Genomic DNA, 25,523 nt, shown 5'->3' on the forward strand with positions numbered 1-25,523 from the left:
GGCCTTCTTAAAGTGCAGGTTCTATCATTTGGCACCTTGGGCTCCGGTATCTACGTACCTACTAAAAAAATCTTACACAACCTAACTATTTATTTTTTAAAACGTTCCTTGAAGACCAGTTATTCCACAGCAAAAGTAGAATCTGAAATCTCATTTTTAGTCCCAATAGCAGCAGGAGCACCAATTTTTCTCCTATTCTGTTGAATCTATATTCAATCGATCTTACGTCGACCCTTCACACTTACCAATATCATTAATCAAAATAAACATTTACTTCAACATTTTATTAAACAACAATTCAGTATATAAAAATTTACAGTATTTCTGTGGTAAACAATATAGGTATTATAAATTCAGTCAATTACAATTTAGGTACAATAGGTATTACTATAAGATAAACAATAGTTATTATAAATTCAGTCAATTACAATTTAGGTACAATAGGTATTACTATAAGATAAACAATAGTTATTATAAATTCAGTCTATTACAATTTAGGTACAATAGGTATTACTATAAGATAAACAATAGTTATTATAAATTCAGTCTATTACAATTTAGGTACAATAGGTATTACTATGATAAACAATAGTTATTATAAATTCAGTCTATAACAATAGGTATTACTATAATAAAAAATAGTTTATAAATTCAGTCTATTACAATTTACGTACTAGTATTACAATGATGAGAAATAGTTTTTAAAGACATAGAAGTATGAAAAACAACAATAAATTAATTTGAAATGTACAACAGATTTGCATAAAAGCATTAATGTAGAAGGGTGGGATCCCCAACATAAATTGTCCAAAGATCTAAGAAAGTTAGTCCAAAGAGTGGCAAAAATAGTTAAGTGGTATATGTGAGGAGACCATCGAAACTTAGGCCTATAAGTATAGTTTTGAGACTCGCGCAATTGTATGATCATTGATTGTTATGGCATGACATTGAAGGTAGCGACGTCTAGGGAATATTAAAGATTCACATTTTTCAAAAGCTATTAGAAAAAATGAGGAGGATAGAACATTATTGTGCAAAGAACATAGGGTGACGTTCAGGTATCATTTAACCAATCGTCGTTATGAGTGCGAGAAGGGGGATAAATGTGATAGCAAAAACGTTTAGGTTAACTCGGAGAGTGGTGGTGTTTTCAGTAATAGGAATTGAATATTGGTGACTAGGTTGTAGGGACGAAGGTAACTATAGGCTATTTATTGACAATATTAAAAGTAATCTGATTTTATTTTTTGGAGTTGATGGCATCACGGAAAAAAATATTTTTGGTAAACATCGTTTTTATGATATCACGTTGAAAATCCCTTTCTTAGCATTTGCGGTTGGTATCAATTTTAGGGAATATGGAAGAAGATGCAGCGAGGATCGGTGGCTTAGGCAGTCGGATACTAGTCGATGGAGTGTTTGCTTTCTCCGCAGGTATTGCATCCGTGCATCTGGACTGCTGCTGCAAAATGTAGAGATATGCCCAAACTGTAAGCACTTGTTGAATTGAAGATGCGAACGAACACTCGGCGAATTATCAAAAAGTACGTTAAAGATTGATAGTGAACTTCGGATTTTGAAGGACGGACAAAAATTTTAATTCGACAATATTCCGGTAGGTGTGAGGTCACAATCTCTGTTGACGACAATACATTTGAAACCAATAACGGGCATGTCACATGTTACACTGTCCCAAATATCCATGTAAAAAAATTAAGATTGATGGAATATAATCCGACAAATTGTTTGCGGCGAGGAGAGGTGACTCGAGGCATAAATTGGGGTGATTAATCGAGTCGAATGTTGTTTTGACTTTTTTATGACCATTAGGTTTAATGCATAGAATATGCATAGCATCCTTGATGCTAAGGAATATGGCATACTTTAACGGGCGTTAGATAGAAATATAAAATATTAGAATCGGTCAGTTCAATGATTAATTACCGGTGTGCCGTCAAAATTTGATTCGAAGTGCTTGAGGTGTTGATCTGTGTTATGTTAGTTTGGCAGTGGATAACGTAGTATGAGAAAAGGTAGTGTTTGTAATAACACGCTCGGGTTTTCGTGGAGAGCTAATTAAATCGTTATCAATAGGACTATTGTCGATAGTGTCGTTCATAATCGTGGAGTTACCGTACGCGAAATTATTTTCATTGTTTGTATAAAGAACAAGATGATTTGTAATGATATGTTGTAGACTTGGTGAAACTGGATTGCTGTGTGTGTTCGAAGTAATTGAAACTGAAGGTTACGTTTCTTCCTTGCTTGAATCCTGGGTTTGAGAGATGAGATGAAGTTAACGCAGATATAATTTTTCTTTGCCCGGATTTTTTCCTGAGAAGGCGGCCGTTGCCGCAAGCTGTTGCTTTAATGAAGTACGGTAGTAAAACGCAACTCCGATGTGGTTAACTGGCGATAAGACAACCGTTAACGACGATGGGTAGATCTCGACTGACGGACTCATTGGCATTTTTCATGCAATACACTTAATTAAAAGAGATTTTCCACGATTTTGGCTATCCTAAAAAAAATTTCTAATAACTAAAAATTGTTTTTTTAATAATGTCATTGTTTTTTCATCAGGAAAAACTAACTTTGCCATCTGATGAAAATGATAAATTTGCAGGTGTCCAACTTAAACAATCCGGTTTAATATGAATTTTTTTGATTTTTTTTTTCCTTTTTAAATGAGCATCTACAATACTCCAGTCAATGCATATTGTAATGTCATTAAATACTTCCACAACCATGTTTAAAGATTTAAAAGTATTAGTAATATCGTGCCCCGTTAAACCTGAATTAAAGTTGTTATTATTATTATAATTATGTCACGAAATTCAGATTAAAAAGTTTAAAATTAAATGTTTTTAAATTACCAGTTTCATTGCTAATATCATTTATACATAGATTTTCACTGTTTCTATGATTATCTAAATATTCTAGTATAACACCTTTCCAATACGCATTATACGACAGTTGGCCCAAACCAGAAAGGGGTTTTTCTGGTGTCCCCGGTTGCTTTTCAGTTTTAGATAGGAGATAACCTGAAAATATTAATAAAACATGATATAAACTAAAACGACTATAGGTGCATAATGCATATAGTGTTCACTTACTGAATTCGATTAGAAATCGACCATACCCTTGTCTTTGGTATTGTGGCATTGCTAAGATACAAGCTACATTGCAATGTTCTTCATTTTCTTTTTCTTTTGAAAAATAACCAACCAAATGACAGCCCTTAACATTAGCGAAACATTACAATAGAGACAGTTAAAAAAATAATATTATTACTGTATTAAAAATACAATATAAAATGTATAAACAAGCACACTTACAAAACCGTCATTTTTTGTCAACACGTAAAATAGGAATGGTTCAACCCCATAGTACAGAGTTTTATGATCTAAAAACAATTTTCCTATTCTACACAGTGTTTGGCAATATATCTTGTTGGTATGTCCATCAACCTATATGAAAAAATAAATAAATATCTTTATAGTTTGCTTCATATGATTGTCTAATACAATTAATTTACTTCAAAAACACTCAAATCTCCATTTCGGTAGATTTCTATCCCTGGCGGCTGTCTCCAGTTACAGCACCGCGTGTGTCTTTCTAAAACTGATTTACTCTTTGAAAATTTCAAACAAAATTCACAGAAATACAATTTTGGTGCTTGTTCTTCGGGAAATTGGCATGAATACCATGTCTCCACTTCAAATTCCCCGAATTGAATTGTAGCTGGACATCTAACTGGAGCTTGAATTTTACTCTATATATAATGTCAATTATTAGTTAGAAACATAAGACATATTATATTAAAATATTAAAAAATAAATTTTACATTCTTTGCCGGTTTTTTTGTCTCCTTACAGATTTCGACATCGTCGTGTACAACCCCAGAAACGACAGGGCCATTCATATTTTCGAGCACTAAAAATAATATTATCAATTTAATATTTAATACTAAGACTGGTTAGTAAGCCAAAAAAGTCAACTGCAGCTGTGCAGCATAAATAAACAATAATATGTATAAACTGTAAGATGGCATGGCAGAACACATACTAAATACTAATACTGATTAAAAATACAGTTTAACCAGTTAATCTCGCTTAATTTTCTTACTCATTTTCCTGTAATTTTTTATAAACAATTTTCAGAAATATAAGATTTTTCAACTAATCTTATGAAGATTGTCTTAAACAAATTTTTATTTATTAAATAATAAAATAGGATAAAAGCGTTCTATTAACACGTAATACTTAGTAATAACAATTTAAATAATAATCAAAATTGATTTCAATATTCTAATGAGCATATTATTCTTTTTTATAATTGTAACCTATTGTATTAATTTTGTGAAAATTATAATTTAATAAATTCACATAGCATTGAATTTCATCGAGTATTGACGTATATTTTAATATTTTACACTTTCAAAATTTGTGTCTAAAAAAGCTATAATGTAATACTTAGTGTAAAATACGTTTTTACAACCAATGTTTTTTTCTTATTTTTTACATGGGTTTACTTAGTCGCTCCTCAAAGAGTTAAGGCTGTCTTGGAAAATAAATGCAATATTATGGTAAAGTATACTACTATTTACTTGGTATCCACAACTATATTCATTTGATTGACTCAAAAGAACAAAAATAAAAACCTACGGCATGCAATGAATTAAGATTCGACACACCAGATCCTCACCCGTCTGCACCTCGTCTACACCATTAAAAGTAGCAAAATAATTTTTGCTTTCTCATTGTTCCACCACACACTACCACTAATCGGAATGTACGAAGAAGGGGGTGTGTGTGCTGAAGCCGAGTAGTCACGAGATGAGACATTACCGTTTTTCGGGTCATCACGTCGATTCATTGAACTCGATGGTATTCCAAGCTCAGCGTTTTGCTCTTTTATTTCTGGACTTCGACCACGATTGGATCTACAAAAGTTTAACATCAACAATTTTAAAAAAGAAAAACAACTGGATTTTTTTAATCAAAATTATTACCTAGTTTGATATTAGTTTTGGTTAAAATGTTTTTATAATGTTTATATTAATATTCCATATTTTATTAACATACCTTTGGGCTTTGAGATTTAACTTTTTCCTATCCTCGAGCTCTCCAAACGGTTCTACGTTAATAGAAGTGGTGGAGCCCTGTTAAAATTACAATAATATATTAATAAACATCCACTAAAATAAATAATAATTCACCTTTATTACTTTATTAAATTTTTTGTCACTTGCATCAGGCGGTATCATTTTCCTTTTTCTACCAGCTGTATGGAGTAAAGAGGGGTTTGTTTCAATGTAATTTGAATCTGCTTTAACCAATAGTGCTTTCCTTTCAGAACTATGTTTTAAGATTTCTGTTTCAATCAATGATGGTGTGATATTTGGACGATTTAGACATATCGCATTGAATACTGAATCTGCTTCAATTTGAATAAAATTTATTTTGTCATAACTATTCGCCAAATTTTCGTATGGCATTAAATCCAAACGCACAGTCAAGTATCCCAATTCAATTTTCTGTTTTTTTTCTACATATTTGATGTTCAGCTCGTCACCGTTGTCTAGTTTGTTAGTGTTCTCATTTTCCGCCTATTGATAATAAAAAACAAAAAGGTGAATTTGATATGCATTTATATAACTTGAATATATGAAAATGTAGGCACTGCAATCATTGTCTACTCACATTATTTGGATTTTTACGCTTAAGGGTATTTGAGATTAAACTGAAATAAAGTTTTCATTACTAAGGTTAGTAATATTATAAATCAAAATTCATATTAATACAAAAAAAAACATATGAAATAAATATTTATTACACGTTTGGTTTTTGCTCGGGATTCGAGACTTAATATTTCTAATTTTAGAATTACTTACTTATTTGGCACATTTTCGTTTGGCATTCGATCCAAACGCACGGCCCAATATCCCAATTCAATTTTCTGTTTTTTCTTTTCATGTTTACTATTCAGCTTGACACCACTGTTTAGTTCATTAGTTTTCTCATTTTTCACCTGATAATAACAAAAACCAAACAGTTAAATTTGATATGCATTTATATAACATGAATATATGTAAATACTAGCACTACAATCAATGTCTACTCACAGTATTCGGATTTTTACGCTTACGGATGTTTGATATTAAACTGAAACACATTTTTCGTTATTAGAATATGTATCAAAAAGCATATAAATACAAAAAAAAACATTTTTAAATGCTGTTTTCTGCAAAAATTAATTCAACCTACTGCAGTACTAATAGTAAAATTAATTATTTTAATACCTAGCAATAATATCATAAACGGTACTTGTAATACAGATCGTCTTCACTCAGAATCGTAATTCGTATATTTTAATGATTTTATATGATTACACATCATATTTTATTCAAAATTTTTATAGACCTTTACGAGACCTTAAAGTTTATAAAATCATACAAAAATAAATTAAGTTTGTCAATAATAAATAAATATGTATGGGGCCCCTCAAAATTGTGCACCGAAATTGCCTGATTTTCCCTGAAATCCACCGGCCGGTACTTCATACACCATAATACAAGGGTCACCAAATGCCAGACGGCGATTAAATTTTATCCTGACAAGAAAAATAGTAAAACCGATAATATTATATGTCGTATTGTTGTAATTCATCATTTTTGTTCGTTGGCTTTTACGGGCGTCAGCAATTTTGTTATCTCATAAACAATTTCCAGATTACTAATGTACCCATCCAAAAATATTAGTTGGTGACCCTGCAGCTATAAAACGTAATGCTAGGTGTAATAATTTTAAGAACAAACATAGTACAACAATTAAAACCATATTCTTCTCAAAAACAATAAAATCTAAACCAGGTAACAGCAAAAATATTAGATGATATTATTCAATTTACTGACATAGGTACCTTTGAGTTTCGAGGCTCGTCTTTTTCCTACCCTCGAGCTCTCCAAACGGTTCTACCTCAATAGCTGAGACGATGGTGTCTGGATTATCCAAGCAAAACGAACACCTCCATACCGATTTCGGTTTATCCGAAGCTGCAGGAGGTTGTAGACATTGCAAATGATAACCTCGGTCACACGTATCACAGTTTAACAAATACTTCTATGTGTATCGTAAAACAAATTTAATAGGTATCACGATTTTCATTAGTATTTGATTTGTATGCTTACGCTTTCAGTCACTGGACAGGCTGGTATTGCCGAACATGTTTTACAGTCCTGACAAAACCATCGAGATCCTCGAGCAATCGAAGTTCCCCTACATTTAATTGCCAGACAAGATGAATGCAATAAAATGCCACATTTGCCTGTGCATTGTTGTAGCGGTTCCACTTCGCCGAATTGGTTTCTGGCCGATGTACATGAACAATCAGCACAAATATAGCCGGAAGCCTATTAAAAGTCACAATAAAATATGTTGACAAAAACTGGAAGAAATAGCTAATAATAAGTTGAACTTTATTACTTTTTTCAATTTTTTGTCGCCGGCCTCGTTACGTGCAAGTGAACTAACATCCCAAACAGATACCCTTTTCATTTCTTTCCCGGATTTGAGGAGTGAAATGGGGGTTGTTTTGATTTCAGTTGGATCTACTTTGAGCAATCGTGTTGCTTTCTTTCCTCTTTTTTTCTTAAAAACTGGTGTTCCAATCAACGATCTGGTGATATCTAGAATACGCTGACGTATTGTACTAGATACTGAGCCTGATGCAGTTGGAATAATATTTTTCTTGTCAAAATTATTTGACATGTTTTGGTTAGCCGTCATATTATGCAGACGCACAATGCAGCTCACGAAGTGAAAAATTGGTTTATTTGGATTTCAGTTGGATTTACAAAATTGACAGTAGGTACGGACAATAAGAAACATAATCGAATCAATAATAAACAACATACCTAATATTAGGTTGCTATAGTTTAGTAAATTATATTGTTGATACCTACATATATTTGCAGCTTAGAGCATAGTTACGTTATACTATGTTAATTAGGCCAACAAATAAAAATAAAATTTTCATATAAAAATAAAATAAAATAAAAACAAACGTCTAGTTAGTTGAAGTAAAAGTTAATTGTAGTTTAGTACCTACTTAGTAGGTATAGGTGTCTAAATGAAAAATATGAAATACCTTAAATTAAACTTAAGTTGTTATATAAAACTTAAAATTATACAAATTATAAAGATATTAATACGCTCATAGTGTGGTGCAGGGGTTGACCACAATCACTTAAGATTGATGAAGCTACGCTGCGCCCGGTGTCGGTAGCCCCTGGATGGGTGACCAGACGGGTTTTCAGTGACAAAACATAGCACTCAAACACAATACCTACTACGTGTTACAACGGTACCAACTCAAAAACCTACAAAAAATACACAAAATAACCCCTTACTGCACCACCTCACTCCTAATGGTCTATGTGACCATGGATTCACCCTAATGAAAAAAAGTACGACAATTTAATTAATAAGAAATATTTATTTACCTGCAATGTATTAGTAAACTATAACATTTAGCTCTCTACGAACTTTTTTTAATGCGAAATCATCAATTATATTAATTAGTAATAACCCATATTAATTGTCGATTGTTTATACCACAAAGCACTTAAACTCCACATTATGCGATACTGTAACATTGAAAGTTGACGTCACGTTTAATTTGGGCATTCCATTATTGAACGAAGATATGGTTTTTACTCTTTTCAATACTGAAAACCAGCGCTCTACTGAACAATTTATTGCCAATGTGCATAAAAACAATATTAGTAGCTACTCTACTTTTTTTTAGAAATAGTTTCGTCGTTGAATTTTTGAAAAAACACATAGACACATAGATCTCTATGTATGAACTGCTAAGTCTTACAAGTTCAGCCAATCGATTTGTCCAATATAACGAAGAATACAGTTATCCTGAAAATATTTTCCTCGCCTATTAATGTGATTAGGTAGGTACTTCATTACTAGTTTCGTCAAATTGACATTTTCTTTTAACAGTTCTCCTCTTGTCTTTTTCATGTTCTCGTTTATTTTGCATTAGGCACCTACATCGAACGTAAATTTAACAAAGCGCAGGTCGAAGAGTTAAATCAATGGTTTGTATTATAGGTAGGTAGCTGATGTTTTAAAAATATATATATTCTATATACAACTCAAAAATAGATTTTCTCTTGCTTAATATTCATATATTTGGACAGTACCCCAAAGAAAAAAAAATGTAATAAAACTAAAAAAAATTATTAAAAACAAATTGAATGTTCGTATTTGCTAGGTCTTATATAGTATGTTGGGTGGTAATATTGTGCTAAACAGTTCCCACCCGTTTTCGGTTTCAAAAGGAAAAAAAAAAAAGGTCCTATAGTATGTATAATATAATATGTGAAAACATAATTCTAATAATTGTACCATAAATGAGTACAACTACTTATCCTTGTATAGTTTTTTTTGCACTCAGCAATGTCATAAGTTATAGCAATAGGTAAGTAAGTATACAGGTGTACGTGGTACATCACAACATCATCAAAGTAATAATTAGGGCACGTATGTTGTTGCATTTTCAACTTTTTTTCTACCTTTCCAATTTATTGCTAAGCAAGTTTTAAATACGTTGCATGTAAGTACCTAAGAATTCATAGCTAAAAGTTTTAAATGCAATTTTTTGCAATGTTATGAATTTTATTGCATTTTGTTGAGTTTACTCATTCACACAACTATTTTAGCTATAGTCGACACAAGATTATACTATAATATCTCCAGCCATAAAATCTAATTACTATTTAGTATAAACAATAGATTTTCCGCTTACCTCAACCAACGTAGAACGAAGTCCTTCGAGGTATAAGAACTTATTGGCTCCAAATCGAAGGGTGTTTGAATTATTCAAATATTAAAAAAAAACTTGTCATACAACTGTGCTAAAAATCTTTGTAGTTAACATCTAAAAGAGTTTAAGAAGGGGTACATCCATAGGCATTTAATTTGTCAAGGACAGTGCCGGACAGGATCAGCTAAATAAAACAATTTCATTTTTTTTAACATTGTATATTTTTAATTATTATAGTCTAGTATTTATATTCTATAAACAGACCATGGTTGTTTGTTTTTTTTTTTTAGTATTTTTTTTAATTTTTAAATTCATTAAGCTTTAACACCTAATACGGAAAGATCTTGAAAGTACGTATGTATCAAAGAAAAATATGACAGAATATTTTATAGTTTTTCAATAATAAAAGAAAAAGAAATACAAGGACAAGCCACTTTTGTGGACATTGGAAAAATACAAGAGGATAACCAACAAAAAAATAATTAAAACACATCTTAAAAATAGGACTGAAGAGAATTTTATGTGGGCCAAACCTCCAACTTACTCTCATTTGGTTAGTTTTGTACATCATAACATAACTTAATAAATAAAGTACCATGTCAATAAATTAAAAAGTTGAATTTTTTTCAAAATATGTACTGTAGTCTATAATTTATCCCTATTTATAAAATTAAATAAATGAAAAAAATTACCTAAAAAATTGTTTCTACCATAATGTTAAATAAAAATGATTAAACAAAAATCTATTTATGCTATTTAAAATTAATAGAGTACTGATACAGTTGTACATATACATATCTGCCAAAAGTACGTGACAACAATTTAGTTAATCTGATAATTGTGGGTGATTGCAGCAAGTAGCAACTTTTATTTGGTACAAAACATATTATGTAAGAACAAACATATGGCAAAGAAAAAAAATGTTATAGATGTAATTAATAGTACATGTTTATTAAGTTTTATCTATTCTTATAAAATGTACAAAAATGTAAGTAATTTTAGTTTAAAAAATGCAAAATAAAAGTTTAATTTCTAAATTCTTTTTTGACAAACTTTTTGCTTGGGAAACAATATTTTAGAATAGCAAAATTTGAATTTAAATCCCCACCCTAGTAATCACAAAATATTAATCAAAGTATAAACTTAAAGTTTGGATGTATAGTTTTAACATACGTCCATACAGTGTAGAGTTTAGTCTGTAATTACTAATTAGTAATGAGATGTTCTGATTAACCCATGTGGCACGATAACATGTAAATAATACACATACATAATAACCAAATATTGATGAACATTTGCTAAAAAAAATCTGACATACAATAATCATAGACATAAGAATTGTTTGATTGATTTATAAAAGTATAAAAATATTACATCATATCATTAACAATAATATATTAGACAACTTCATTAGTATCATTATTTTTAAATTCATTTAAGTAGTCTTAGTAGAATATTTAAATGTTTCAAATCGCGTATTGTAATTTTTAATTTTCAGTGCATGGTCTACTTAATTTGTAGTATTACTGAGATATATACATGGAAAAAAATGACATTTAATTTCATATGACAGTGGAATAAGATTAATGATTATATGGTTTGATACAAAATTATAGCATTCATTTTATAATAACAATTAAATTAAACATGGAAATTGTATATAATAATGTACTCATAATATTCTTAGAATGACTGTTGACAAATATTTTGTTCAAAATGAGATATTTCTTAATAATATATATAATAATATTATTGAACTTAGAACTTAAGTATCATTACAGGACACATATTAAAGTATACATGCATGTAATTTACATGTATCAGGTGGTAACAGGCCATAATATTAAATTAAATTAACAATTTGAATTGACTACTTGGCTTCATGGCAAAATGACTGTCTTCTAATAGATAGCAAGTTTTGCAAGATTGGTATCAAAACTATTATATTGAAGGATACCAAGTAAAATGTCAAATACTTGTAAGTAATATCTAATAGAGGAATATGCCTATTCAGTTCATCGTCAATTATTTTCATACCACATTTAATTAAAATTTTATCTACAACACACAGAATGTACTTAATAATTAAGAATAACAAGACTATGCAGCAATAGCCCAAACCACTTCTCATCACAATCAAACCTGAAAAAAAAAATTTAATTAGAAAATACTCAAAATCTTTATAACTACTCAAAATGTTAACACATTCACATTTTAAGGTAATAAAAAATAAATAGTAAGATGAATCATATCAGATATTTTTATTGAAAATAGATAAATATTGTGAATAAAAAAAAATAAAACTATCAACATACAAACAAATGTACTTAGCTAGTTAAATACAAAAAAAAAAGTAATTAAAAAAATTAAATTTTTTGACATTATTTCCTAGTCAATATTGTATACTGTTCAATTTAATCAGAAATAATGTTATTGACTAGTCATTAACGTTAATTCATTAATATTTAACGAAAATAAATTAAAACAACGTAGGCATACATTTTATAAGTTTTCAAAAATGTAAGTACTTACCTAAGTCATTAATTGAAGGCCAACTGATTGGATTATTCATTGGGTTCATAACACGATAATCATCTTGTATATCTAATGTGACTATTAACCAACCTCCAGTCAGTATACCTGCACAAGTTCCTAGAATTAGAGTTGTATCACCCCTGAAACAAAAACATATACTGACATTTAGAACAATAATATATCACTCAAACATCATAATAATTGATTAATTTATAAATAATATTTCTTATTTTTGGGTATAACTTGTATAGTTATAACTTATTTATATATATTTGCATATTTATGTATAGTCTATAACAACTTTTTAGTTAAAAACTCAAAAAAATATATGTATAGTTATTACTTATTTATATGTTCAGTTATAGCATTGATTTTATAATATATAGATAAGTCATCCAATTGTTAATATTGGAAACTACTAATTTCTTTCAGACACTAGGTTTACTGTATCCGTTTACATTGTTTGTAATGTAAACAGATACAGTGAACCTAGCGGCTGACAAAAATTATTAGCTTCCAATATTAACAATAGGATGGTTAGCTTATCTCTACATCATTAAATCATTACCTGTAGTATAGAAATCAATACCGTACATCAGTAATAAAACAAATTAAATGCACTGTAATAAATTTAGTACTCCAATAGTATGCTATATTAAATTACATTTATTTTGTAAATATAGTTAATTTGTTATGTATTAATACGAATTATATTCATTTAGTATACATAAAAGAGTAATAAAGTTGTAACAAATTTGTTTAGAATAAAATAAAATTTATATTTATACACATAATATTGGTATATTTTTAAGCTAGACAAAAATTTTTTTTTAATTTTCTTACTAGCACAATCTAGTCGAGACACCAAAACTTATTTCATTTCAAAAACTGATTTTTTATAACATTCTGTAGTATTTGTTGTATCATAAATAGTAATTAAATACATAAAAAAAAGATCATTTTTCATTCATAGGAAAAATAATAAGAAGCAAAATGAACTGGTTAAAAATAAACCATTGTAAGACCAATACATTCCTCGCCTTGCTCAGAACCTTGAAGACATTAATAATTTATTTTAAATATAATTTACTTGGTAGGCGTCCACTGATCACTAGTTGGGTAAATGAATATTAAGCTCACAGTAACAACAATAAATATCAATGGTGTCCATTCATTATACATAAGATAACGGTCTACCACATCAGCCAATGGTACAAATGGAATCAACAAAATAGTAGCTAATAGCAGGCCAGCAATCACATCCTAGAATAAAAATGGACAACAATTTTAAAGCATTATAATATTTATGAAAATCTATATATAAGTTAATTTATTATATTTCAATGCAGTTTTTCTTTAATGTGTATTATTATAAAATTATAACTATGACATTAACATTTTTTGGTATTTATGTATTATCAAGATTCTAGAGTATGTACTTGCAGGGTTTGCTGCTGATATTATACATTTTTAAACTCAAAAATAGTATTAAAAATACCTATAAAGACAATAAAATCAATAGAAATAATATTTCTTTATTTCAGTCAATAAAAGATATGAAATAAATGTTGTATTGAGAGATCAAATACATACAAAAAGAATGAATAAAATGAAATACAATAATATGATATCTACATATTATATCTTAATTCTTGATTGATAATTATTGTTTTTATTTATTAAACAAAATTTTTTGATGCAGAAAAAAATGTTTAGGATTTTCAAAATCAAATTGAATGATATTCCTAATTAATAGAATTTTGTCATACAACATAGATTTTGAATGATGATATACCTATGTTGACCCTGGCCCAATGTAGTATACTATAGTATTATACATTTTTATTCATTTTTAGTTTCAGGTATGTTTTGTCTCATAGTCATATATGAGTAATCTCAGATGGCAGGCTTCACACAGCAACAACAATAGGTATGACTAATATACCTCAAGTTCCCCATTCTCAAGTGCGTCACTATTTTATTCCATCTAGCTTGGATTTTTCTAAGATTGAAATGAAATTTTTTTCATCTAAAATGAAAGCTGAGAGCAAAAGTTAAAATAAGAACCGATTAAATTGGGAGGAGTGGTCTGACTCAACTAGACAAAAATTGGTCTCCACTTGAGGTTATATGACGCAGAGTATAGTCTGCCTGATCGTAAATACCAATTATAAACAATACCTTTATAACAACATTTAGTACTTAGAAATAAAAACTCTGTACCTAAATAACAGTTTGAACTCAAAATTGTTTTGTTGCCCTAACCAACACCCACATTTATACATAATTAAGATACAAAATTATGGAAGTATAAATAGTATAATATTTATAAAATATGTGCAAAAACCCATCAAAATATTACAATTTCAGTATAATTACAAAAAATAAATTTTAAAAATATAGTAATTAAAAAAACTAATATTAAGAGCGGAAAACTTTAATTTTGGGTTAATAGATAAATTAGTTAGAATTTCCTAATTAATTTTGTACACATATAGTTGCAGCTAAACACTAACTAAAGACCAATTGTTATCAGTCATCATAAATTAATGTTATTTAAATACAAGAAAATGACTTAAAATATACTATCAATATACCGATTTTATAGGATGATTATGTTTGCTGTACCTATTAGATATACACAGCTGTTTTTATTGACTGTAACAAGGTTTAAAAACGAATAAATTATGAAACATCAAAGACCAAAGTATGTTTTAAAATATTAACAAATTAGTGAAATATGTAAAAATATGTTAATACCTACACCAAAATATGTAAAATGAATTTGGTATCATTTTAGTAAAAATAATTTAAATTATAAACATTTCTTATCAAACTTAAACATCTTATTCTTATAAAAATATGAAATTTAAATATAAATCCATTCCTTACTAATTAGTAAACAACATACAAATAGACTGTTTAAAAATAAACTATACCAAGTAAAATGTGTTAACAAAGATAAAAGATTAATTTATTTGTATAATGTGCTAGTATTTTATAATAATGTAGATTTATAATGAAACTACCCTAATGTACAAGCTAAGCTTGAATCAACAGCTTAGTATTCAGTAAGTAGTGGCATTACTATTTTATTTTATTTTTAAATATACATGTAATTAGGCATTTAGGCCACAATAAGAAGCATTATACATTATAATTTATAAATAATGAATAATAAATATGAATGCAGCTGTTTTAATATTTATAATATTAGATTTTAAAATATTTTTTGGTGGTTATTATGAGTTCTGAATTTGATTTTCAAAAAAAATTTTGGTGTCTGAAAAAATGTATATCCTGGATAATTTGTGAATGAACATGAATCTGAATGACATATCATTGGAAGTTAAATTTGACATTTAATGCTAATTGTCTCCACTTATAAAAAATTCCAGATTTAATAAAATTTAGTTTTTTTCAAAGTTATTCATTCTATAATGTTTTAGTTTCTCAAGTTATTTATTGGTTACAAATGCAAGTTTTTTAGGGAAAGGAATGCGATAGAAGCATAGGAAGTTAACATCCAACCTTTGATGAATGCATTTACTTTTTATAGTTATTTCAAACATAAAAGATAAACATTTAGGTATATGGATGTTAATAACCGTCATTGTTATAAAAATATTTTATCAACTAATTCAGAACACATCATACACAATGTTAAATTATTGTTATTTGTACATTCATATCATAAAAATTTACTATGCATTTAAATGGTTTTAGATCCACCTACGGATTTTTGTATTTTTACTGGTAATTAAATAACTTAAGCTATCAGTAAAGAAACGAGTATCTGTACATTTTAAATTGTTTCTACACAGTCATTCATATGTAACAAAGTACGAACTACATAATAATTAATAGTTAATAAAAGACAAGACTAATATATTTTATATTATTATATTCTTTTTGTGCATTACGCCAACCAAATTCATTAAAAGTTTACACAAAATCTTTACAATGAAGGGTGTACAATAAAATTTAATTTGAATAATGAATTTACTTCCAAAAAGACATTGTTTTTTACCTTTGGTTTTGATTAACAAAATGTATACAACCTACATTGACTGTTTAGTATAAACATCAAATCGGATAACCTAGCTATTACAATGAACCTTGAAAATCGTTCAACTAATTCTTTTGTGACTTGAACAATGATAGTTTATTTAACGTTAAAATTAGATTAGATAGGCATGTATTTTTTTTATTTAATATAAAACAAATAACTTACCAATACTGTGTGCATGCCCAAATACAAACGACTAAGCGAAATTAACATGCACCATAGAAATACTACCACAATACCAATGCTGAAGTCAATCTGAAAAGGAAAAAAATGTAATAAAAAATTAAAAACCACAAATGTATGGTAGTTTAAATAATTTATGAAATTAAGTACTTGATATCGATTTGAAATGTAATATAAAACAGAAAATGGTAATGCAATACTAATCATAGCATGGGTCGAAGGCATTCCATATTCAATAGACCATTTAGTTTGCAGTCTAATGACCGGAGGACATTCTGGTCTTGGCCACTGTACAATGTCTTTAATGGACTGGCCTGAACAGATATTAACATGAAAACCAACAATGTCATTAGAAATCTTGTCTATGCATTAACAACAAAAATTATTACCAATGTACATAACAGCCGCCCAGACGAGGACCATTTTCCTAGCTACAGCCGAGTCAATGTTCCATATCAAGAACGGTATGATGACGGCGTATCCAATTTCATCACCGAGGTATGTTCCGAACAAAAACAAGTAATACCAAAACTTGTTGGTGATGGCATGATCGACGTCATTTAACTTGCGCACTGCATTACCATTCCTGGTCTTGGACTCATTGTCCAGCGACGGAACGGTGACACCGTTGTCCGACGAATCGTACCGCATCACTCCAAAATACCTTTGAAAACGGGCGACCAGTTCCGGGTCTTTAAAGTAGTGAACGCAATCCTTGAAGGTATCCATGCCTGAGTCAGCAGTGTTTCCACACGCAGTCGGACGTTGAATGTTCTTCGGGTTTTGCACACGAGTAAACAGTAGTATAGGTAGAGGTCGGGGGGCTTAAAAACGTCAACGGAAGGAAAAAAACTGAAAAAATCCGAGAAAAGTCGAGCGACGATAACGGACGAATTTACGCGGGTTCAAAGATTATAAAAATATTGAATAAACACAATAATAATTATAATAAATATTAATCGACAGACTCTACGACACCTCCGAGATCGCACACGCGACAGCGACCGAACGCAAACTGGACGGTGTACATGCACTAGCAACAGCCATTCGAATAATTTATGTAAATCACATTCTTCGATTTCGTAAATCAAATAATAATAATATTATATTATTCATCGGGTATGACGGTCTTCGACAACGATTCCACAAACGGCATACTGATCGCGGATGGGACACACTACACACACCAAAACTATAAAGTAATAAACTCGACCTACCTCTACCTACCTATTCGTTTTTTTTCTATTCAAACCGCTCGACGACGACGATGATAAAATATTATTATTCACTCGACGGTGGACGGCGGATAGTATGATGTAATAATTGATAAGTGATAACACCGTATCATCACAAAACGAATCATTATAGAATTAATAGAGATTATGGACCTTTAAACCGTAGATTAAATATAATAGGTATAATATAATTATATTATTTTAATGCAGAGTTATGTATTTATGTTTAATCTACGAACAAGCCAAATTGGTTACACAAGACGTAATAAGAATCGAATTTGGATCAAGCATATTATTCGTTTGAACCCGTTTAATCTATAGTTCGAGTACGTCGTATCTAAGTAATTTTTGCTCAACTTATATTTAATGTAGGTATAGGTCTGTACAGGGCTATGTGTGAATTGTAGAATGCATACAGGTTGCTGTTCGTTATGCTATGGTTAAGTACCTATAAGCTAATCATTTCAACAAATGTGGAAAAGTTAATGAAAATGATAATAAAAATAAAAATGACTAAAATAAGTCAAGCTTGTGTAAGTGCGTTCGTTATACTTACATAAACAGTAAACTTATTTAATCGGTAAATTAATTATTTGGTAATTTTTATAATATTGTTCGTCGTTTACGAAAATTGTGCCGCTGCTCAGTTGAATAACTTAGAGGCTAATTAGTACCTTTATTTTGGGATCTTAATGGAGATCTAACTGCCTGTTTTGTCACCTAAAAAATCACCAGTAATTGTATGAGATTAGTTGGAGGCTGAAGTACCCATATAAATTGAATAAAAGTGTATTTTTGTCCATGGGGCTGCAACTGCTCCTTATTGAGTATCGGAACTTCTACAGCACTGTCGCGAGGATAAGAGTTATTGTACATTTTTACATATCATTATTACTGTCTACTGATTATGAACTTACACAACAATGTGTCCGTCTTCTAAGTACCCTCTACCCATAATAGAAAGTAATTATTTCTATGACCTAAGTACCTGGCATATTTGAACATAATAACTCAAATATAAGATATTTGATAGTATAAACGTATAAACTATACATTTTGTATTAATCCTACTCTATATCAGCGATTCTTAACCTGTAGCCCCCCCCCCCCTCGGGTGACCGTGACACTCATGTCAGATGTCCACGACGATATCATCTTTCAGGTTGTAAAAGTTGCCATAGGTGGCATTTTGGTGGTAGGGGAAGCCACAAGGGGGCAGTTGCCCCCCAGAAAATAATATTGAGAGGGCAAACTTATAATTTTTAGTGGGCCAGTAAAAGGTGATTCATTTTTGCCACCAAACAATTAGAGCCAAATTCAACCTAGGATGTCGTATAAAATAATTTAAATATAAACTTAATAATATAAATTATGTAATGAAATGCTCTGCAAGTTTTAATATCATTTGTTCTCTAACCGAAAATGTTTTCTCTTCTCTGGTGTACATTAAGAATAAGTAAAGAAAACGGTTACAAAATATAGAATCAGATCTGAGATTAAAACTATGCAGTATCGAGCCTAAAATATGAAAACAAGTAACAAAAAATAGAAATGCAACATCAATACATTCGCACTAATTTATTTATTTTTTATTTTATTTTAAAAGATATTTTTGTACATAATTTTTAATGACAAAGCAAACTTTTGTGTAATAAACGTGGATATTAAATTACATTATGTGAAAATATTTGGTTATTAAAATAATATTTTTAACTCGGGGTCCGCGTGCAACAAAAGGTTAAGAACCGCTGCTCTACAATATATCATATTCATTCTTCCTTGTGCATTCGACTATATAAGATTTATTTTAAATATAATACAATAAATATATGGTTCATTCAGTGACACGAAAGGAACAAACACACTAACTAGCATTAACTATGGTTTCGTATGGTCACCTAACGGTAAATGTGTCGCTTTCTATATTAACAGGGGATACGGATGACATTCGGTCTAATCCTATAACGTGCAACGGACATAAGGCTTACGGTCAATTGGCCGAAAGTATCATAGCCGACAAGGTCACATGACGAAAAGCCAACAATAATTATAAATATATAAAGCTTGGCACAAAAGGTGGACAATATTAATAGGAGCTGATCGCGTTGGATGTTATCGTGTAATATTGAAGAAATGAGAAAAGTGTTTATGATAAATTATTGAATATTATTGTCTACTAATATATTTGGTAGGTATGTTCAAACATCAAAACCTTTTTTTTTATCCCCTGTGAAACTAAAAATAATTTCATTAGAATCAACTGGGTAAAAATAAAATACGAGTATGTGAAATGTCAAAACCAAATAAAAGCTATTCTGAATTAGCTCTTATTTTTGATTTTGACCGAAGAATAGCCTATTTTCATAATGTTAAACAAAACCGAATGGCCCTCAAAACAATACAAATAATAAAATTACGTCATAATACCTATAATTTGCAGTTTTATTCGGTAATGGACAAACAATAAAACATAATTTACCATTTTTTTACGTGTTTGTACAAATTATATTAAAATTTGTCTCAATATAATATAGTTTTTCTATTCTTTATGAATCTATACTACTACATAAAATAAAGTTGCTTTATTTTGTTCGGGATAAACTCCCGAACTACTTATCCAATCGTCATGTAGTTTTTTTTTTAAATCAAAGAGGAAATCAGAGAAAAGGTTTTAGGCATAAATTTATTCCGATAAAGTTACTAAATAATTAGTTGTTATTAATTAAAACAACCGTGTAAACTGTATACCTATAACTTTTTTAGTAAGAAATGGTCTTATAAATAGCTGGGTGAAAATAAATAACAATCAAACTCAACAACCACAGATGCTTTTAAGTTCGAGGCTGATCGGTATCGACGTAGAATAATAAAGAATTATAATAATTATTTAGTTCAAAAAAAAAGAATTAATTTAATCTGAGTATCTATTATTAGTATTTATAATCAATGGTGTTTCATTAATTATTGATAAAAAATGTATTATTTGTAAATAATATAGCATAATACTTATTAATTATTTAATACTTGTATATATTTGTATTGCCCGGTCATCTGCGGTGGCGAAAGCTAAATTTTTATGGCTGCAGAGACGTGACTAAAAGTAGTCTAAAATAATAATAATTATTTAACATCCAGACAATAAATAGCAAATTAATATCTAAGAAATCTTGCAATAGCGAAGCATTGCCAGGTTAGCTAGTATATAATATATATATGATTGGAGCTCTAAACAAAATGCTAATAAACTATAATACAATTTATAATATCGACTTTTCTTATCATAATATAAATAAACTAAAATTAATTTTAGATATTGTTTTATTGATCACTAATTATTATATTAGTACCTATATTGTATTAATTATTATTTATTGCAGTATAATATACCTATTAGCCATTAGCCATTAGGTATATTAAATGTGTAACTTATATTAACTTATTAATTATTGTAATATTCTTTATTTACTGTTCTACTTTTATTTTGGTGACGGTGCGTAAAATAAAATTATTATTATTGTTTAGGTATATATATTAATCATAATTAACTTTTTTTTTCATTTTGTACCTCCATCATGAAAAAAAATTTTCTTATGTAGTTATGTCATCTAATTCTCAGCATAGTTGTGAGCCATTTAATTTCATATTTTGACCTATTGAAGGTCAACATTTTATGCCTAACTCAATAACAAATTTTATTGACTGCAAGGTAAACTTATAGCAACATCAAGGGTGGAATATGTATAAAGTTTAGGGGCCCCAAACAAATAAAAACGTTAATACATTATTTGATTAATACATAACATTTAATAATTACAGCTTGCTATACCTATTTAATTTGCTAAATAATAAATTATAAAAATTTCACTAAATAACAATAAGCAACTACTAGAAGTATTTATTAAGACAGCAAAACTTGGTGTATACTTTAAACTTAGTAACGTGTACAAATGTTGTTGCTGTAATGCTGTTCTACTAGTACTAGTTGTACTTGGTAGTAGTTGGTACCTACCTCCGAACCTCCAAACCACTGTCTACTATCTACTCTGCAAGGTCTCAAAAACGAGACCATAATATTGTACTGATCAAACTAATCTAATTGTTGTTTTTGACAAAAAATTCGTCATTGGCCGTCGTATTACCGTTTACCACCAATTTTTACGTACAGTGTCTGACCACAGATTTCTATAATACTATAGTATTATACGTCTTGTACTAGAAGTCTGTCCGACCCACTTGTGTACCTATATTTAGAAACACATTCGATTATAGAGTTACGGCCTACGATCGACAGTGCAGTGTGCACTGCGATAACGGACGGCACAAAAACCTTTCTTATCCAGATTCTTGAACAACGCTCTTTTATTTGAATACAAGTACAGTAGCACTTATAATAAGAAAATACCTAATTTTTTTGATGAAATTTAATTTTAAATATAAAAAAAGTTCTGTATTGCGTATAAATATTCTACCTAATATTATGTGTACATTTAACTTAAATACATTTTGCCCTATTTTCCGTTAAATAATTACAAAACTGTGGGGACCCAAAATTTGTGAGTGGATGACCCTGCATCGCTGCAGCCTGCAGCCCCCTCAGTCCCTACTCATTCAGCCCAGACTATTATGATTGTAACGAAAACTAAATTGGTTATTTCTTGTTTGTGGTATTTGTTTTGACCACTGGAGTCTGGAATATAAGAACATTGTGTAACTTTAATATTTTCGAACATTTTTTAGTAAAATGGGAGTACACTGATGAGTCAATAATAATTTTGGGAGGGCGATAAGATAGTATAGGTATCACTGCAGTTATCTCTCGGCAGATAACCATAGATCGATAGATATGAGTACCTACCTGTTATATACATTTTTTAATTCAAATAGGTATGAGATCATAAACATTTTATTCGGGTCAACTTAAAATTATAAATGCACATAACATATGTATGCATACTGTTTGTAAACACTACAAAAAGAAAACACAAATTTAAACTTTACTCACTAATAAGTTATAACTGTAAGAACTAGAGAGTGTACTTATTACTTATATATTGGGTGATTCACCAAGCATGCTCACTCTTATTTATTTCTTTAATAATAAATTCACTCGAATTCTGATTTTTGGAGATTTCAAATACACTCAAAACAATTTTCTCAAATTCTTGAATTTATTTGTACTACTTAAAAAGTGTTCTGTGCCGATACAAACTTCTATTTTCAAATGAGAACCCCCTCTTTTACTGTAAGACATTTTTAATGTACCGCATTCAAAATTCGAATGAGTAGTTTCTCATTAACTGGTTTTATATAAATATTAAATAGATATGAAATAGCATCTGGTATATATACTTGGGCAATTTTCACAAATTATTAATATCGATGGATTAATATTATAATGACTAATATTTTTAAATCTTCATAGCTCCTAGCTATATCTTATATAAATCTATCGCCATAACTCTTTTATCGTTGGAACACAAAGTTAAATAGCTCAAAAACTACTCATATGAATTGTCTATTGTCTACTTCAAATTTTTAAGAAAAATTATCCTCTGAATAATGTACAGTTGAAAATGTGGGTTCTTATTTAAAAAACAGAAGTTCGTATCTTCACAGGACACTCCTTAAGCAGTACAAAAAATCTTAAGAATTTGAAATTATGGGTTTTAAGTATATTTAAAAAATCCTAAATTCGGATTTTAAATAACTACATTATTAAAGAAAAAGGGGGTGAGCATGCTTGGCGAAACACCCTGTATAATATTCACTAATTCACAATAGAAAATAAAATATAATGATTTCATATAATAAATATTAATATAGATAGAGTAGAAAGTACCATGTTTATGTACATACTCTACATTATGTACCATGTGGTATGTAACTATATAACATATTAATATATTATGTACATATAATATATTACATATTTTATCTAGAGCGAGCCAACTTATAATTTATTTTTAAAATGTTAAAAAGACAAATATAGGTACTACTAAAACCATATAGGTAGTAGGTACCTACCTAAGTGTTGTAATTTGTAATGATATTATAATTTTTTTTTTCTTAAAGTTGGGCTACTTATAAGTTATACTACTACGGTAACTATAGGTACTAATAATAATTTACAGCTGTTTCGATTTTTTCTTTATCAGGATGAAAACCTTAACAGCTGACTGCTGTAATAAAAATTGGTAAGTGGATAATTTCCTGCCAAATATTATCGGTCGAGTGGGACACTTTTTAATGCAGTCATTTTCTCCTCATATTTAAAAAAAATATTTAAATATGAAATAAATAATGAAATGCCTATTTTTTTGTAAATACTTGTTGATAGATAAAAATTTTTTTTTAACAAAGTTTTTACTTATTCACAAGTTGTATAACCACTACTAAAAATGTAATGTATACGGTTTTGAACAGTTTTTTTTTAAAAATAATGGTTGACTAGATTGACAATGTACAAGTTGTAAGATTGTGTAAGTGTAAGAATATTATTTTATACTTTCAGCATTTTGACACAATTTAGATTTCAATGATACCTAAATATCTAAGAACAATAGTTATTACATATTGTAACATACATATTACCTTATAAAATAATAAAATTGCAATGGGTGTTTGTATAACATTGTGATAATCATTATAATACATGTTTTATTGTTTTAAACACTACCTCTCATTATTTTTAATTATAGTAGGTTCTTTAAGGTTTCTAAACATATACGTCTACAACACTGCTTAATGCTTGTATCCGAGTTGTACCTATCCGTCCGATAATTAGTAATTACCATTTACCAGTACCTATACTTACATAGTTACAGCTATTGATTTTTATTTATTTATTGGCCGTAATTACTGTACATGAATTGTACATGGAATTATAACTTATTGCGTTGTATATTAAAATACGTTTAGAAGCTAGGAATTGAGAACGCTTGACACTCGATAGAGTGAGCTTTCATAACTTGTTTATTGAATCAAATATAGACAACGACCAATCGGTATGAAAATAATGTACAAATAATATTTATGGAAACGTTTGGAAATTTATTCTGTTTTATAATAATTATAATATAGCAGGAACATATTATATCAGACATAATATTATGTATATAAAGGTCATGAACTGACTTCTCATATTTTAACTATCAGTTACCACTTCTCTTCGAGACCCCGAAAAATTAAGTGAACGGTGTTATCATTGAAAAGACACTATCGAAATAACACGTACCTGAAGTTGAGTGACCAAAGCTATGTGACTTTTTGTACGACTAGCGATAAGAAACTTCTTGTATATTGGGTTGCATTTCATTAGGTATATAGGGAGTGCCGTATTATAAATATAACCATGTTCGATCCTACTCTGTGTGGAAATAAGAATAAGAAAATGTAATAATATTTACAGCTCGAGTCACGTATTAAAGTATCGTTCAAATGTCGTCTGAGTTTTGTGAGCGACTGACTTTGTCGCAAAACATGATAATAATAATGTGTTGCGGACAACTATACTAGTCAATATATTCAAAACATAGGAATAAAATATTACCCTCATTTTTAAAATAATATAAGTACAAAAAAAAAACAGAATTTTCAAATTTAATATTTGAGAGAATTGTAACATAATGTTGACATGAGTTTCAGTGGCACTATCTGCT

General features: G+C 29.2%; 2 protein-coding genes across 3 annotated transcripts; both read right to left on the reverse strand.

The window, feature by feature from the left end:
- Positions 1-607: 607 nt before the first annotated feature.
- Positions 608-9,141, reverse strand: LOC111026705 (histone acetyltransferase KAT6B-like). Of its 2 annotated transcripts, XM_022304834.1 has the most exons (16): positions 7,488-9,141; positions 7,193-7,414; positions 6,925-7,124; positions 6,128-6,167; positions 5,897-6,033; positions 5,706-5,745; positions 5,231-5,611; positions 5,088-5,164; positions 4,851-4,945; positions 3,848-3,936; positions 3,539-3,775; positions 3,339-3,470; positions 3,117-3,240; positions 2,877-3,044; positions 2,595-2,794; positions 608-2,521 (listed from the first exon to the last, which is right to left on the reverse strand). In XM_022304834.1, exons 1-16 carry the CDS (start codon positions 7,788-7,790, stop codon positions 2,474-2,476), a joined length of 2,493 nt encoding a protein of 830 aa, XP_022160526.1. In that variant the 5' UTR covers positions 7,791-9,141; the 3' UTR covers positions 608-2,473. The 2 variants fall into 2 exon arrangements, with proteins under 2 accessions (XP_022160526.1, XP_022160527.1); XM_022304835.1 differs by lacking the exon at positions 608-2,521 and having other exon boundaries at positions 2,580-2,794.
- A 2,312-nt stretch (positions 9,142-11,453) lies between these two features.
- LOC111026685 (sphingosine-1-phosphate phosphatase 2-like) lies at positions 11,454-17,359 on the reverse strand. The gene is made up of 6 exons (XM_022304816.1): positions 17,020-17,359; positions 16,781-16,944; positions 16,613-16,702; positions 13,469-13,641; positions 12,376-12,518; positions 11,454-11,985 (listed from the first exon to the last, which is right to left on the reverse strand). The coding sequence occupies exons 1-6, from the start codon at positions 17,357-17,359 to the stop codon at positions 11,714-11,716; spliced, it is 1,182 nt and encodes a 393-aa protein (XP_022160508.1). The 3' UTR covers positions 11,454-11,713.
- Positions 17,360-25,523: the final 8,164 nt, after the last annotated feature.

This window comes from Myzus persicae, unplaced genomic scaffold (genome assembly GCF_001856785.1).
Source record: "Myzus persicae strain clone G006 unplaced genomic scaffold, MPER_G0061.0, whole genome shotgun sequence".
Taxonomy (NCBI): domain Eukaryota; kingdom Metazoa; phylum Arthropoda; class Insecta; order Hemiptera; family Aphididae; genus Myzus; species Myzus persicae.

Excerpts from the sequence above, each read along its gene's own strand:
- LOC111026685 (XM_022304816.1), bottom strand. The coding sequence starts at position 17,359 with ATGGATACCTTCAAGGATTGCGTTCACTACTTTAAAGACCCGGAACTG. Across the intron at positions 16,703-16,780 it reads ACATTTCAAATCGATATCAA|ATTGACTTCAGCATTGGTAT; the intron begins GTACTTAATTTC and ends TTTCCTTTTCAG. Across the intron at positions 13,642-16,612 it reads TGGGCATGCACACAGTATTG|GATGTGATTGCTGGCCTGCT; the intron begins GTAAGTTATTTG and ends TTTTTATTCTAG.
- LOC111026705 (XM_022304834.1), bottom strand. The coding sequence starts at position 7,790 with ATGACGGCTAACCAAAACATGTCAAATAATTTTGACAAGAAAAATATT. Across the intron at positions 3,045-3,116 it reads TCGATTTCTAATCGAATTCA|GTTATCTCCTATCTAAAACT; the intron begins GTAAGTGAACAC and ends TAATATTTTCAG. Across the intron at positions 2,795-2,876 it reads TGATATTAGCAATGAAACTG|GTTTAACGGGGCACGATATT; the intron begins GTAATTTAAAAA and ends ACTTTAATTCAG.